This window comes from Somniosus microcephalus, chromosome 3 (assembly GCF_052327205.1).
Source record: "Somniosus microcephalus isolate GS21.2 chromosome 3, FLI_Smic_1.0, whole genome shotgun sequence".
NCBI classification, from domain to species: Eukaryota; Metazoa; Chordata; class Chondrichthyes; order Squaliformes; family Somniosidae; genus Somniosus; species Somniosus microcephalus.
In genome coordinates this window covers 26,232,881-26,247,095 of record NC_140989.1, presented here as the reverse complement: position 1 = coordinate 26,247,095, position 14,215 = coordinate 26,232,881, and the positions used below count along the sequence as shown (strand labels likewise).

Sequence of the window (14,215 nt, the reverse complement as noted above, 5' to 3'; positions counted from 1 at the left end):
AACAATCGGCACAAGTTGCAAGCGTCTCTGTAGCTTAGCAACAGCTTCAGCTACACGCTTGCACAGCCATAAATGGAGTAAAAAAAGTAACTAAAAGTAAAAAAAGTTATCTGAACCGACTCCTGAATTTTGCCGGTGCAAGAGATAAAACGTACTCTTAAGAGGGAAACATTTTACTGCAATTTTTGAACATGTACCAGTTATTGGGATTCAATCTGTTTTACTCCTACAGATTTTCTGTCTCCTTTCTTCCATGTTTGGAAAGCATATTGCTCTGCTGGAAGTTCATATGCATGAACTTGCAAGAATGTGTCTGCAATCTAGCAACAAGGAGGAACCACTCAGTGTCATTGCCAGGTAAAACAGTCCCTTACTAGATATTTTAAAAAGATGTTGCTATCTTAAATTAATAAAACCTACTCGGCATGTATGCAATAGCTAACGTTATGCTTTTCATATTTTGGGAGAAGTGCACCGTAATAACTTGCACAGCTTAATAGCAGCAAATATTAGATTGTATAGCAAAAATGCTAAATGTAGTAGTATCAGCAAACTCCAGATTTAGTATATTTCTATAGTATTCATGACTAAACCATCTCAATGAGGCAGGAGGGGGCGCCTCATTTTCTGTTTGCATTTTCTTGTTGGAAGCCCCGAAAAGATGGCCTGCCCCCGAACCACTGCCAAACGGTTGGTGCGTGGCAATACTGTGGGTAGGCTGAAGATTTTTAGTCAGGCCAGTTGCAGAAAGTTATGATCCCCTCCCCCCCCCCCGAATCCTGAAGTCGTCACGGAGCCTGGGAAAATCAGCCCTTAAAATCAAACAACTAAGAAAAGTATGGGAAAGAATTAAAAGATTAAAGGAAGGAAACAAATTTAAAGTGCCAACTAATTGTGTTATTCCTGTCTCTTCAATCACGTTATTTGCCTTTCTATAATGCATAGTGCATCCAGCTATTCCGTAATTACTTTTATTCCTTGTGTTCGTTTCCCTTTCATTTTTATTTAGTTTTGCTGTCATTTTCACTATTTGCTACATTGTTCAAATCATTCATTATATTAACCTTTATTAATATGAGCTACAGGAGTCACTTGCTTGGCAGCCAGGGCTGATCAGCTAATCTTTCTTTCAGAACACCTTTGCTGCCCACATCCCCGTTAAACTGTGATCTGAAGCAGAAAGAGAAAAGTAAACCAGTTGGTCACCTAAAGACAGGTATGTGCTGCTTCCCTGCTTCTCCAGGCTGCAGACAGAAGCTCAATGACTATGTTGCCGCTGGATTTATGGCTGCTGATTGAATTTACAGTACTTAGTTGGCATTCATTTTAATACTTGTGCTGAAAAAAAATCTGAATCTAATATTGCCATTTATTTGGAGGGTATCTCAGATTGTGCACAACTTGTCACGGGTGGTTCATACTAATAATAATAATTCAACTTTATTGTCATTGTACAATGCACAAGTACATGAACAACGAAATGTGATCTTGCAAGCTCCCATGAGTCCAGTACAAATAGCATTAACATTAAACGTAAAATAGCACCGTCCTGGGAGAAGCAAAGCCGCTGCATCTGTGCGCGCCGCCATTCCATTTCCACCATTCCTCCTGTCCGACAATCTTCAGCCCAACGCCCGGGCCTGCTCACCAGCCGCCCCTCCCGGGGCTCCTTCCGTGACCTTCTCACCAACCGCCCCTCCTCGGGGCTCCTTCCGTGACCTTCTGCACCTGGTCTTACCCTGATGGTCACCCCTCCAGGTACTAACAAGGCCTGGCTCTGCTTAGCTTCCAAGCCTTGCCAGTGACCCTGTCCCTAGCCCCAGGAACAGGGCTGTGTTGTGGTTGGAGTTTGTTTCCCTTCTGGTGCTATATTATTGTCCCCCAACTGTTAGAGAACTTGCCCCATTTTCATTCCATTGAAATCAGTGGGCGGGCAATTCACTGCAGCAGATTGCTGCCCATGCGGTGAAGATGAGAATTCACCCTCATGTGTCTTAGTGCTTCGATTAGCGCTCAAACTGCAAACCTCTTGGTGGCTGGAACTGACTCTTGCAATTGTAATGTTTTGTTTGTTGATCTTACTGGGCTAGATTTTAAGTCTATTAACTTCCTTTTCCTATTGCACAAGTTCTTAATATGACAATTAACGTCTTCTGGTGAAGTTGATTTATTCCCGAAGTCAGAAACTTTGTATAAAATGATTGCAATCCAGAAGTAAACTGGAGGTGACTTTTTAGGCAATTTCTTTTTCAGTTTTGATTTTTAGCTATGTTCACTTTTCCATTTACATCTCACTGATTAATTTTTTGGCAACTTTTGGAGACACTTGCAATTGTACTTAGATTGTATTAAAAAGAAACAAAGGGATTATGCTACAGAAAATATGATTGAACATATGACAGATTGTCGCGGTGATAGATCGCAATGATAGATTGTGACGAGTAACGGCTGTAACCATGTGTTGAAAGGACCTGTGCGTGCAAGTTTGTTGGAAATGCATTATACCAAACATCAAAGGCTACAAGAAGCAAAAGCAGCATAAAAGTTTTTAGCGGGCAGTGAAATAGTTTTATTGTAGCTGGGTGTCTGCCTGAGTGCCAGGTTTGTGTAACTGAGGACCTCTGTAGCAGCCCTTGAGTGTTCGCTGTCAAAAGCTGCACATTTTTTCATTCATCATGTTTCAGACATTGCTATTGTTCGCTCTGATAGTTTGGCTCGTGTTAAAAAATGTTGACTTTGGCACGTGTAAGTAAGAAAAATCACTTCAGCAGGGGAAAATGTAGGGTCCAAAGAAAATCCTCATTTTGACCGTATCAACAGATTCAGAAAAATCTGGCCCTGGTTTTCAGGTTAGATGCACAAATATTGCATATCTCAAACTATGTTGGGGTTCCACAGTGAAATTGACTGGTATTGCTTTTTAATTTTATTTTTACTGCTGAACTGAGTCATTTATATATATTTGGTGTTATTAACCTTTTTGTCATATAAATACATAATAAAAAAAAGATATAAAACATTTCTACAGCTGAAATGAGCCACATATATATCAAAAAAGAAGATAAATTGTATCATATAATTGATCCCTGAACTCTATCATGGAGATTTAATTCTCAAAATCATTAGGAGATATTTGGGAATGCTTCCCGTTTTTCTACATTAACGTTGTGAAAGAGAAAAGAACAGCTTTTGAATTTAATTTCGATTGACGACACCTTGTCAGGAAGAATGTTCCCTTAAAGGGAATACTTCAGAGACTGTATCCAGTGGAAACACAGCTCACTTCGAGGGAAAGCGTGGAATTTGTTTCTTCGCAATTACATGATGGAGTAGACTTTATGGCACTGAAAAACCATGGGTTGCAATCCACGATGTCTGCCCTCCAGATAACCCTGCAAACCAAGACCCTAATGGGGAGGCTGGTGCTGACTGGACAAGTAGCGCGTAGCATTGGTAGACTGCACAGTTTCAGCTGGTTAAACTCCAGCAGTGCCTAAGATTGCAGTCTAGCAGCACACAGCGCCGGTAAGCTGCCTTGGCTGTTGTCAACTTGTGCCTAAGCTCTCAGGACTTGGGTTAAGTGTGCTGGGTTCCTACGGAGAGAACGTGGAAGCAGAAACTGTATCTGGTGGATTTCTCAGTAACTTGATTTGGACTCTTAAGTATGGTAGTGGGGCTCCATGTGTGTCAGACACCTAACTGACCAAAATAAAGTACTATGGTGTATATGAAAAGAAGAGTACTAAAATAAAGAAAGACTTACATTAAATAGCGCCTTTCACGACCACCAGACGTCGCAAAGCACTTTACAGCCAATGAAGTACTTTTTGGAGTGTAGTCACTGTTGTAATGTGGGAAAGACGGCAGCCAATTTGCGCACAGCAAGCTCCCACAAACAGCAATGTGATAATGACCAGATAAACTGTTTTTAGTGATGTTGATTGAGGGATAAATATTGGCCAGGACTCCGGGGAGAACTCCCCAGCTCCTCTTCGAAATAGTGCCGTGGGATCTTTACTTAAAATAGTAATATTATATAACACTAATACTGTACTTTCATACCAATATATAATGCTGTACTATAACAGTAATATATGAATAAATTACTGTACAATAGTGATAATATTGCATTATAACACTAATATATGTAGGTAGTATACTGTAACACTAACATAATACAGTACTATAACACTAATAGATTCCTGTAATATAACATTTATATTTTAATGCACCATAACATGAGTATATAGCTGTACTGTATCATTAATAGTAGAATATAGCATTAATATATTGCTCTACTACAGCACTAATTTTAACAGTATTTCTGTACTGTATAACACTGTAGTATTGCACTATAACACAAATACTGCACTATAACACTAATGAATTACTGCATTATAATTTTAGAATGAATTCCTATAGTATAACACTAATAGTGAGCTAAAACACTAATACTATATTAAAGCACTAAAATCTGATCAAATTAAATCCAAAGGACGAGAGGATTCCACAGTGTATCTTATGAGGATTTTGTTTACTTAACATAGCATAATCTTTTTTAATGTTAACCATTTATTATTTTACTTATCTGTATACTGTTTAACTGAATGATATAAATGGTAACTTATTAAGTGCTGGTAATACAGTTACACGCCAATCTAGATAAATCTACTTTTTTCTTCATTTATGCTTATTGCAAATAACAGTGCTCCTTCCCTATTTCGTGAATGCAAAAAGTTAATGACTGTGGCTTAACACCCTGCAGAAAGTAATACGTCTTTTCTTTTTTGAATTCCTGGAACTAGTCGCCAGCGGTATAAAAGACAAACCGGTCGTGTTTCATACCAAAGTGAAGTCTTCTGGCTACACCTCAGCACCTAGGTAAGAGTCACTGGTAACATAGTCAGTACGTTTGAAGTAAGTTTAATCAAGCACCTTAGCTGGGTTTTTCCACTGTTGCGGAATCCAGGTGCACTTTGGTTGTGGTAGAAGATCTCCTGCCCCAGTGGTGCGCCCTAACATCCTAGCGAGGGCACTTTGCGTATTGGGGAATCCGCCTGGGAGCAGCTGGAGAATGGTTACAGCTGGGCTGGGTCACCTGCCACAGTGTAGAGCTGGGCGTTTTTATCATTTTATTTTGGAAAAAGCACCATGATGTATACATATTGATTGCATAGGTCATGCAGACCGTTAAAATTGAAATATTCCCTTCTTCCGTTTTAACAACCCCGGACACCAGGACGCATCATGTTCCTTGTGCTATGGCGCAAATTTGCGCAGCATTGCAACACACCTCACGATATATGGATGGACATAGTGCACGTTCTCCATCACTTATGGCGGAAGATCCTGGAAGTGGCAGGGGGGGCGGGGAGAGTGGGGAGCTAGTGGAGTGTCTCCCGAAGACATTGGCTACCCAGGTCCACTCCAGTTATGTCAGGAATCCAGTGTAACTCGATTGGAAAATGTAGGCCCTTATGTTTAGTGTTGTGCACAGCGTTTTATGCAGTACTGTAATGTAACAGTAATATCCGCTATCAAAATATGAGAACAGTTGTTTTCTTTTTTGCTTATTCATTTGTGAACCAAAAATACTTTACAGCTTTGAGCTCTGCTGTTAAACAATTCAGCTGAGTACAACTGGGCTTGAACCATTTCAAAGATTATATTAGAAGCTGGCAACAGGCAAATTCTACCCCACTCCCGCCAGCACCACTGCCACCACTACTGTGTCTATATAAATAGCTGGTTTCTCCAGGGTTAATGTTCGGAAAATTAGTGTCAGGTTTCAGTAAAATAAACTGTACATTCTCCATGTAGCATTTCGTATCATCTCTTTGCCTCCTCTGTGTCTCCTCATACATGAAATTAAAGTATTGGCATTCATGAGTATTCACAAACATGGGGAGAGTTGAAATTCCAAGAAATTTATATTTTTTAAGTTTTTTTTTCATATATACCATTGTGAAATCAACAACTGTTTGCCACCATTTTAATGAATGAGACAGGTAATTCACAGCAAAGTATGACATTTTTTCTGGAGTATGTTATATATTTTCCTGCCATGATTACAGCTTTAAATGCTGCTGCATGGTAATATTTATGATTATGTTTTATATAAAGGGCGCAATAAGCTCAACACAATATTCTCCGCCAAGTCTGGCCTCTTGAACATCCCCGATTTGAATCACTCCACCATTGGTGGCCGTGCCTTCAGCTGCCGAGGCCCTAAGTTCGCTACCTCTGTCTCCTCCTTTAAGACACTCCTTAAAATCTACCTCTTGACCAAGCTTTTGGTCATCTGCCCTAATATCTCGGTGTCAAATTTTGTTTGATAACGCTCCTGTGAAGAGCCTTGGGATGTTTTACTCTGTTAAAGGCACTATATAAATGCATGTTGTTGTTGTTGTAGCTCTAATCATAGAAGAGTACAACACAGAAGGAGGCCATTCGGCCCATTGAGTCTACGCCGGCTCTTACAAAGATCTTAAAAGTCCAGTTAGTCCCACTCCCCCACTCTTTCCCCATATCCCTGTGACTGTTGCTATTAGCTAAGTGTCAGTTAACCTATATTCACATGTGTTTTCCCCCTTGTATCAATGACTGTCAAGGTGGTGGCCACATTTCTGGATTTTTGCTCATTTTTTATCCTTCATGGAAAGGATTTGGGAATGTTATGTTTAAGTACTGTGTTTTAAAGCAAAGTGATTTTGCAGAGGTTTAGAAATCCATGGACAGCAGCCACTGAGGCAGCGAACGTATTTGTTAATGAGCCCGGCACTGCAATGCATTTAAAACTACGTGAGCCACTTTGTGAAACGTTGCAGCTCACAGTCTACTTCAAAGTGGAAAAAAGAGGTTCAGTTGACGCATCCCAGAGTCATTGGCCCTGATATTTATGATGAGGCGGGGAGAATGCAGGGGAGGCCAAAAATGACCGAAGAACCTGGCACGGCCAGTTCTGTTTCCCACCCTGCAGCCGGTCAAATTGACAGCCTGGTAGTGGCCGGGAGGGAAAACCAGCGGCAGGAGGCCGTGTGAGTAATTTGGTCTGCCTGACATGTTAGACATGAGAAAATGAGAGAGACTGTGCTTCCCCCTGTGGGACAAATTAGCAGCGGCCCAAACTTGCACGCAAATTGAGCACGGGCTGTCCCACTGCTAAACTTGTCAACGTTGCACCTGTTTTACACACGAAAAATGGACGCAATGCTTACCAATTGTTGCTCTGTTGTAAGTTGTCTACTGTGTGTAGTGAGAGAAAAGTATGCTCTGCAAAAATATTTTTATTACTTTCTAAAAATCTGCTCTGTGTTAAATTTAATTTTTAGGCCTAGAAATTCACTAGCCTTAGCGCCGCTTTTGAGGTGCTAGAGGGACTAGCGCCAGAGTTATGGCCAGTTGAAAAATTCCCTGGGGCCCTAAAGCGGCGTTGCACCGGTAGCGCTGCGCCGGCACCGATGATGTCATCGGTGTGCGCAGCGTCCCGGTTGCCATGCCGACGGGCCCCAGCGCCGAAATTCAGTTGCGGCCGCCTCGCCCGTGGCAGCCGCAACTAAGACTCTGGCAACAGAGTCCAACATGTGTTTGCGCCGGCGCATTAAAGGCCCCGCGGCGGCCGGCCGCTTTCCCGCCGGCCGCCTGCCCGCAGCTCCCTCCCCGGACTTCTCCCCCCCCCCGGAACAGATGCAAGCCCGGCACTTGTCCGAGGTGCCGGGCTCATTTTTAAACAGATTTGCGCGGGCCGCGGCCGGGTGCAGGCAGCTCCTCCTTAACGGAAGGAGGAGGCCTGCACTTCCCCAGCCTGCCGCACCGCATCGGGTGCCGCAGCGCCGGAATGGCGGCGCTAAACGGCAGTTAGCGCCCTTTTCCAGGCGCTAAGACCCTTCAGTAGTGCCGGCAGCCGTTTGGGCGCGGCGCTACTGAATTTTTGGCGCGCGCAGGGGGACTTAGCGCCGGCACTAACTTCCGGCGCTAAAGCCCTGGCTAAGCCAAAACCCAATTTCTAGGCCTTAATATTTAAGCCAACTATTGCTTTCAGCTAATTTAACTTCATCAGTAAGATTCTGCACCCTCAGTCACGGACTGTTGTAAGTTTCTGTTTCCAGACTTCTGCCCGAACACATTCTAATGTAGGTACATTTTCCACGGTCTGCAGATTGAGTGGGAACCTTTGTGCTGCCAGAATTAAGCTCCTATCTGATCCCAGCCTATCCTCCAAGAGTCAGACTTAATTATTTATATGGATTGAGCTCTTGGAGTCTAATATTCCAGTCATTGGAAGCTTGCCTCTACAGAGATTTAAAGATTTGAAGCAGTAGTTTAAAAAAGGAGGGCATTTTTGATGGGTGAATGTTTGACTACATTGTAAATAATTGACAATGGAGATCAGGGAAGGAAAATTCATTCACGGCCAAAATAACTGGCAGTCTGGGTCGCAGGGAACAATGCCTGCGCCTGAATGGATAGGCCCAAAATGCACCTTGATGCGCCTCAATGACTTCAAGACTCAAAGTTAACTGAATAAAACAAGGCTTTTATTAGCAAAGAAAAGATGCCTGTGGCTTCACCTAGCATGCTTCTGTTCTGCTGCAAGACAAGCCTGGGCTTGTCTTAAGTAGAGCCAGGTATGGGCGGAGCTGACACACAAAGGGGGCGGTCCACTATACACAATACAAGGTAAAGCACCGGAGCAGGCAATACAATATATGTGGTTAACTACAGAGTCTGATGAATGACATATTTCATCACATTCACCCCTTCTACAGATTTAGTCTGTCCGGGGGTGTGATAGTCCTCTGTGACCGACGTAACGGTTGCGGTGCCGCGGGTGCCGGCTGGGTGTCCCGGGTGGTCTCCTGGGTCTCTGCCGGGGGCGCCACCGGGGTTGTTGAAGGAGTAGGTGGTGGGGGTACCGTTGGCTGGTGTTCTTCCGGGGGTGATGAAAGAATAGTGGGTGGAGTGGGTGGGTAATAGTTGTTGTGGTTGTTGTTGTTGTAGTCGTTGTCGTTGTTGCTGTTGTTACCGGCTGGGGCGAGGTCTTTTATGGACACAGTGTCCTCCCGTCCGTCGGCGTGCCGGACATACGCATATTGTGGGTTGGCGTGGAGCAGGTGCACTGGCTCCACGAGAGGGTCCGTCTTGTGGCCCCTCACATGCTTCCGCAAAAGTACCGGACCTGGGGTGGAGAGCCATGACGGTATGGATACGCCTGAGGTGGATTTCCGGGGAAACACAAACATTAGCTCATGAGGCGTGGCATTAGTGGCGGTACACAATAGTGACTGTATTGAGTGGAGCACATCTGGGAGGACTTCCTGCCAGCGGGAGATAGGGAGGCCCTTGGTCCTTAGAGTTAGGGTGACTGCCCTCCATACTGTTCCGTTCTCTCGCTCCACCTGACCGTTACCCCGGGGGTTGTAGCTGGTGGTACGGCTCGTGGCAATCCCCTTGGACAGCATGTACTGGCGTAGCTCTTCACTCATGAAGGACGCCCCCCTATCCGTGTGGATATAGCTTGGCATCCTGAACAGGCAGAACAGGCTGTTGAGGCATTTAATGACCGTGGCGCTGGTCATGTCTGGGCAGGGGAAGGCGAATGGGAAACGGGAGTATTCGTCCACAATGTTCAGGAAGTAAACATTGCGGTTGACGGACGGGAGGGGGCCCTTGAAATCTAAGCTAAGCCGCTCGAAGGGCCGTGTAGCTTTGATTAGGTGGGCTCTATCAGGGCGGGAGAACCGAGGCTTGCACTCAGCGCAAGTGCGGCAGTTCCTGGTCAGGGACCGAACTTCCTCAATCGAGTAGGGTAAGTTGCGGGACTTTATGAAGTGGAACAGCCGTGTGACCCCTGGGTGGCAGAGGTCGTTGTGGAGGGTCTGTAGCCGATCCCCGGTGGCGTTGGCACACATCCCTCGTGAGAGGGCGTCCGGGGATTCGTTAAGGGCCCCCGGCCGGTATATGATGTCGTACTCGAAGGTGGAGAGCTCGATCCGCCACCTAAGAATCTTATCATTTTTAATCTTCCCCCTCTGTTTATTATTGAACATAAACGCTACCGACCGCTGGTCGGTAAGTAGGGTGAAGCGTTTGCCGGCTAGGTAGTGCCGCCAGTGGCGCACTGCCTCCACGATGGCTTGGGCCTCCTTTTCCACGGAGGAGTGTCTGATCTCGGGCCCCTGGAGGGTCCTCGAGAAGAAAGCTACGGGCCGCCCCGCCTGGTTGAGGGTGGCCGCCAGGGCAAAGTCAGACGCATCACTTTCCACTTGAAAGGGAGTGTTCTCGTCCACTGCCTGTAGCGTGGCCCGCTCAATATCCTGCTTAATGCTTTTGAAGGCAGCATGGGCCTCAGCAGAGAGCGGGAAAGAGGATGCTTTCAAGAGGGGGCGGGCTTTATCGGAGTAGTTGGGGACCCATTGGGCATAATACGAGAATAACCCCAGGCACCTTTTCAGGGCTTTGGGAGTGTTGGGCAGGGGCAGCTCCCGTAGGGGGCGCAATCGGTCGGGGTCTGGTCCGATTTCCCCATTCTCCACCACGCTGCCTAGTATGCAGAGGCGCGTGGTGTTGAAAACGCACTTGTCCTCGTTGTAGGTGAGGTTGAGTTTTTGTGCGGTTTTCAGAAACCTCGCGAGGTTTGAGTCGTGGTCCTGTTGGTTGTGGCCGCAGATGGTGACGTTGTCGAGATAGGGGAAGGTTGCCTGCAAGTGGTGGTCATCGACCATGCGGTCCATCTCCCTCTGAAAGATCGAGACCCCATTCGTCACCCCAAAGGGGACTCTGAGGAACTGGTAGAGGCGTCCGTTTGCCTCGAAGGCGGTGTACGAACGGTCCTCTGGTCTGATAGGGAGCTGGTGATACGCTGACTTGAGGTCGATGGTGGAGAACACCCGGTATTGGGCGATTTGGTTCACCATCTCAGATATGCGGGGTAGCAGGTAGGCGTCTAGTTGGGTATAGATGTTGACTGTTTGACTATAGTCAATCACCATCCGCTTCTTCTCGCTACCCCTCACCACCACCACTTGGGCGCGCCACGGGCTGTTGCTGCGTTCAATAATGCGCTCCCTCAGGAGCCTGTCTACCTCGGTCGCGATAAACCGCCTGTCCTCCCAGCTGTACCTCCTGCTTTTGGTCGCTATTGGCCGGCAGTTCGGGGTAAGGTTCGCGAATAGCGAAGGCGGCTTTACCTTCAGGGTAGCCAGACCGCACACTGTGAGGGGCGGCTGGGTCCCACCGAAATTGAGCGTGATGCTTTGGTGGTGGCACTGAAAATCCAGGCCCAAGATCACGCTCACACATAAATCCTTCATAATTAACAGTTTAAAATTATTATATATAGTGCCTTTAAAGGACAATCGTACCGCGCAGTAACCCGCAATAGTCGATATCTGGGTTTTGTCGGCCATAGAGATCCTGCCCTGAGTAGGGACTATAGTTAGAGAGAGTCGTTGTACCAGATCAGGGTGAATGAAGCTCTCTGTGCTCTCGCTGTCAATTAAACATTTAACCTTGCACCCGTTTACCTCGATGTCCACCATCGATTTGGATAGTGGGTGCGGTCTGGACTGGTCCACTGTGATCGACGCCACTGTAGGGCCCTGATCGGGACAAGATGGTGGGCCACACGAGGCCGGGTAAGATGGCGTCCACGATGTCTGCTCGCGAGATGGCGGACCCCACGAGGTCGGACAAGATGGCGTCCAAGATGGCCGCTCCCACGGCGCGCACGCGGCGGTGGCGGTTTTGCCTGCGGGGTTCCCTCTGCACACCTTCCCAAAGTGCCCCTTCTTACCGCACTTACAGCAGGTGGTGCCTTTCGCCGGGCACAGGTTCCTGGTGTGCTTCGGCTGCCCGCAGAAGTAGCATTTGGGGCCCCGATGCGTCGCGGCGGTCGTAGGGCTTCTGGGGGGAGAGCAGGGCCCCGACGGTGTTGGGCTACCGGGCGGGGAAGCAGAGGCGGCGTGGGCCGCGCGGCCTGACGAGTAGGAGTCAGAGTTCTTCTGAGCCACATCCAGCGATCGCGCTGTGTCCACAGCCTGTGTCAGATCTAGGCCCGTTTTCTCTAGCAGTCTCTGCCGGATGTAATTAGAGCTAAGGCCTGCGATAAAGGCATCCCGAATAAGCTCGTCTGTGTATACCGTGGCTTTCACGTCTTTGCATTTGCAGTCTTTGCCAAGCACTTTTAGGGTGACTAGAAAGTCCTCTAGCGACTCTCCGGGTCGCTGTGTGCAGGTAGCAAGCAGGTGCCTGGCGTACACCTCGTTGGTAGGCCGCTGATAGTGGGCCTTTAGAATGTTGCAGGCATCCAGGTAGGTGGCGGCGTCTTGGATGAGTGGAAAAACCCGGTGGCTTACCCGATTTTGCAGGATCCCGAGTTTCACATCTCCGGTGGCTTTAGAGGCTGTGACGGCTTCGGAGTTGGCCATAAAGAATTCCAAGCACTGGAACCAGTGTCCAAACCGTGCCGATGCATCCGAAGCATGCGGGTCCAAATCCAAGCGTTCCGGTTTCAAAAGTTGATCCATCGTTAAAGTTTGCTAATAAAATTGATGCGCCTCAATGACTTCAAGACTCAAAGTTAACTGAATAAAACAAGGCTTTTATTAGCAAAGAAAAGATGCCTGTGGCTTCACCTAGCATGCTGCTGTTCTGCTGCAAGACAAGCCTGGGCTTGTCTTAAGTAGGGCCAGGTATGGGCGGAGCTGACACACAAAGGGGGTGGTCCACTATACACAATACAAGGTAAAGCACCGGAGCAGGCAATACAATATATGTAGTTAACTACAGAGTCTGATGAATGACATATTTCATCACACATCTAATATTGGGCCTCGAGCCTCATTATCATCAAAATGGTGAGCTGTGGACACCTAATGGGCAGAGAAGAGGTCTTGAGGTTTGGGCCACTGCATCGCTGGCAGCGGCCCTTAGCTAAGCCCTTGAAAGGAAACTGGGAGAGGCGTGCAGCTGGGTGGGGGCGACCGGGAAAAGCGGGCAGGAAGGAGGGTAGCAGTGGCCAGGATCGGGTAGGGTAGTGGTTGTGATCGGGGGTGGTGGGGGCTGGGGGGCGGGTCTGGGTGGAGGTCAAGATGAGGGGGGGTGGAGGTCGCAATCAGAGGGGGAAAGCGGTGGCCGGCAGCAGCCCGCACTTTTAATGTGGGGTGGGTGGGGGGGGGGGGGGGGAGCACTCCTGCTCCTCCCGGCTCCACATTGAGGTAAGAATGTTTTAACAAACTTTCCTTTTTGGTGGTGGCGTGCAGCAGTCCATTTAAGGGTCGCGTGTAGCCCTGGTTTTCCTGAATGCAGCCGTTGCTGGCGCTGGCTGCCACAGGGCAAGCCAATATAGCAGAGGGGGCCTCAAACCGGCGTTAAGCCCCTTAGTTACATATGCAAAGGGCCTAACGCCTGTTTCAGGTGTGGGCCCTGGGTGCCTATTTTTTTTGCCTATAACGATATAACGAGCGGCACACTTTTGGCTCATAATGAGCGTGCGCTTCCTGCCCGCCATATTGGAGGCTTAGACCTCTGCTTGAGGCCAAACAAAACGGGTGCGGCGCCATCGAGTTCCTAGGCCAAGATGTCCACAACTCAACAGATTTGCAGATGCATCAGGTAAGATGCTGCTGGAAGAATTACAAGGGAGGTGGGTTGCAATGCTCAACACCAAATGACATTAAGTTTGCTCTATCCTATTAAACTGAATTTATAGTAAATTAAGGATCAGTTTCCTTTTAATTATGTGGCTTTGAAAAAATAAAGACTTGGTCCTTGCATTTCTAGAGTATTCAAATGGAAATAACTGGCAATTATGTGATGTTATTCAGCTGAATGTGGCCCCGCATTCCCTCTTTAAAGTAAAATTCACTGAAAATAGGAGGGCAAAGAGTTGAGCAGGCAGTGCACTGTCCCAGGAAAAACCCTTAACTTAATTGAAGCAAGAAAGTCTGTGTGGCATATTGTAAGGCCCTCTGATTGTTTAGTCGTCTCAAGCATTGCTTTAGCACCTCAGATACTTGTTCACTGAGGGGTCCTGGCTCACCCATTTGCAAATATTTCACTGATCTACACTTCAGGGGCCATGCCACAACTCAGGCTTGGACCTACATGAGGGCACCATTTCTGCCCTCTCTGAGGCCTCTTGCTTCTGAGCATACTGGCCGATGATCTCTCGAGCGGCCCATCCCAGGGGAGCGCTGCGGGAACGCCCAGGTTT

The 14,215-nt window shown here is 47.2% G+C and overlaps 1 protein-coding gene across 2 annotated transcripts in view; it reads left to right on the top strand.

Moving 5' to 3' along the window:
- Positions 1-14,215, top strand: part of wdr27 (WD repeat domain 27) — a 608,079-nt gene that overhangs the window by 48,112 nt on the left and 545,752 nt on the right. For both annotated transcript variants that reach the window (XM_085979531.1, XM_085979524.1), the window contains exons 12-14: positions 233-357; positions 1,134-1,216; positions 4,806-4,881. In XM_085979531.1, coding sequence (XP_085835657.1) covers positions 233-357; positions 1,134-1,216; positions 4,806-4,881 — 284 coding nt within the window. The remainder of the gene's footprint in view (positions 1-232; positions 358-1,133; positions 1,217-4,805; positions 4,882-14,215) is intronic.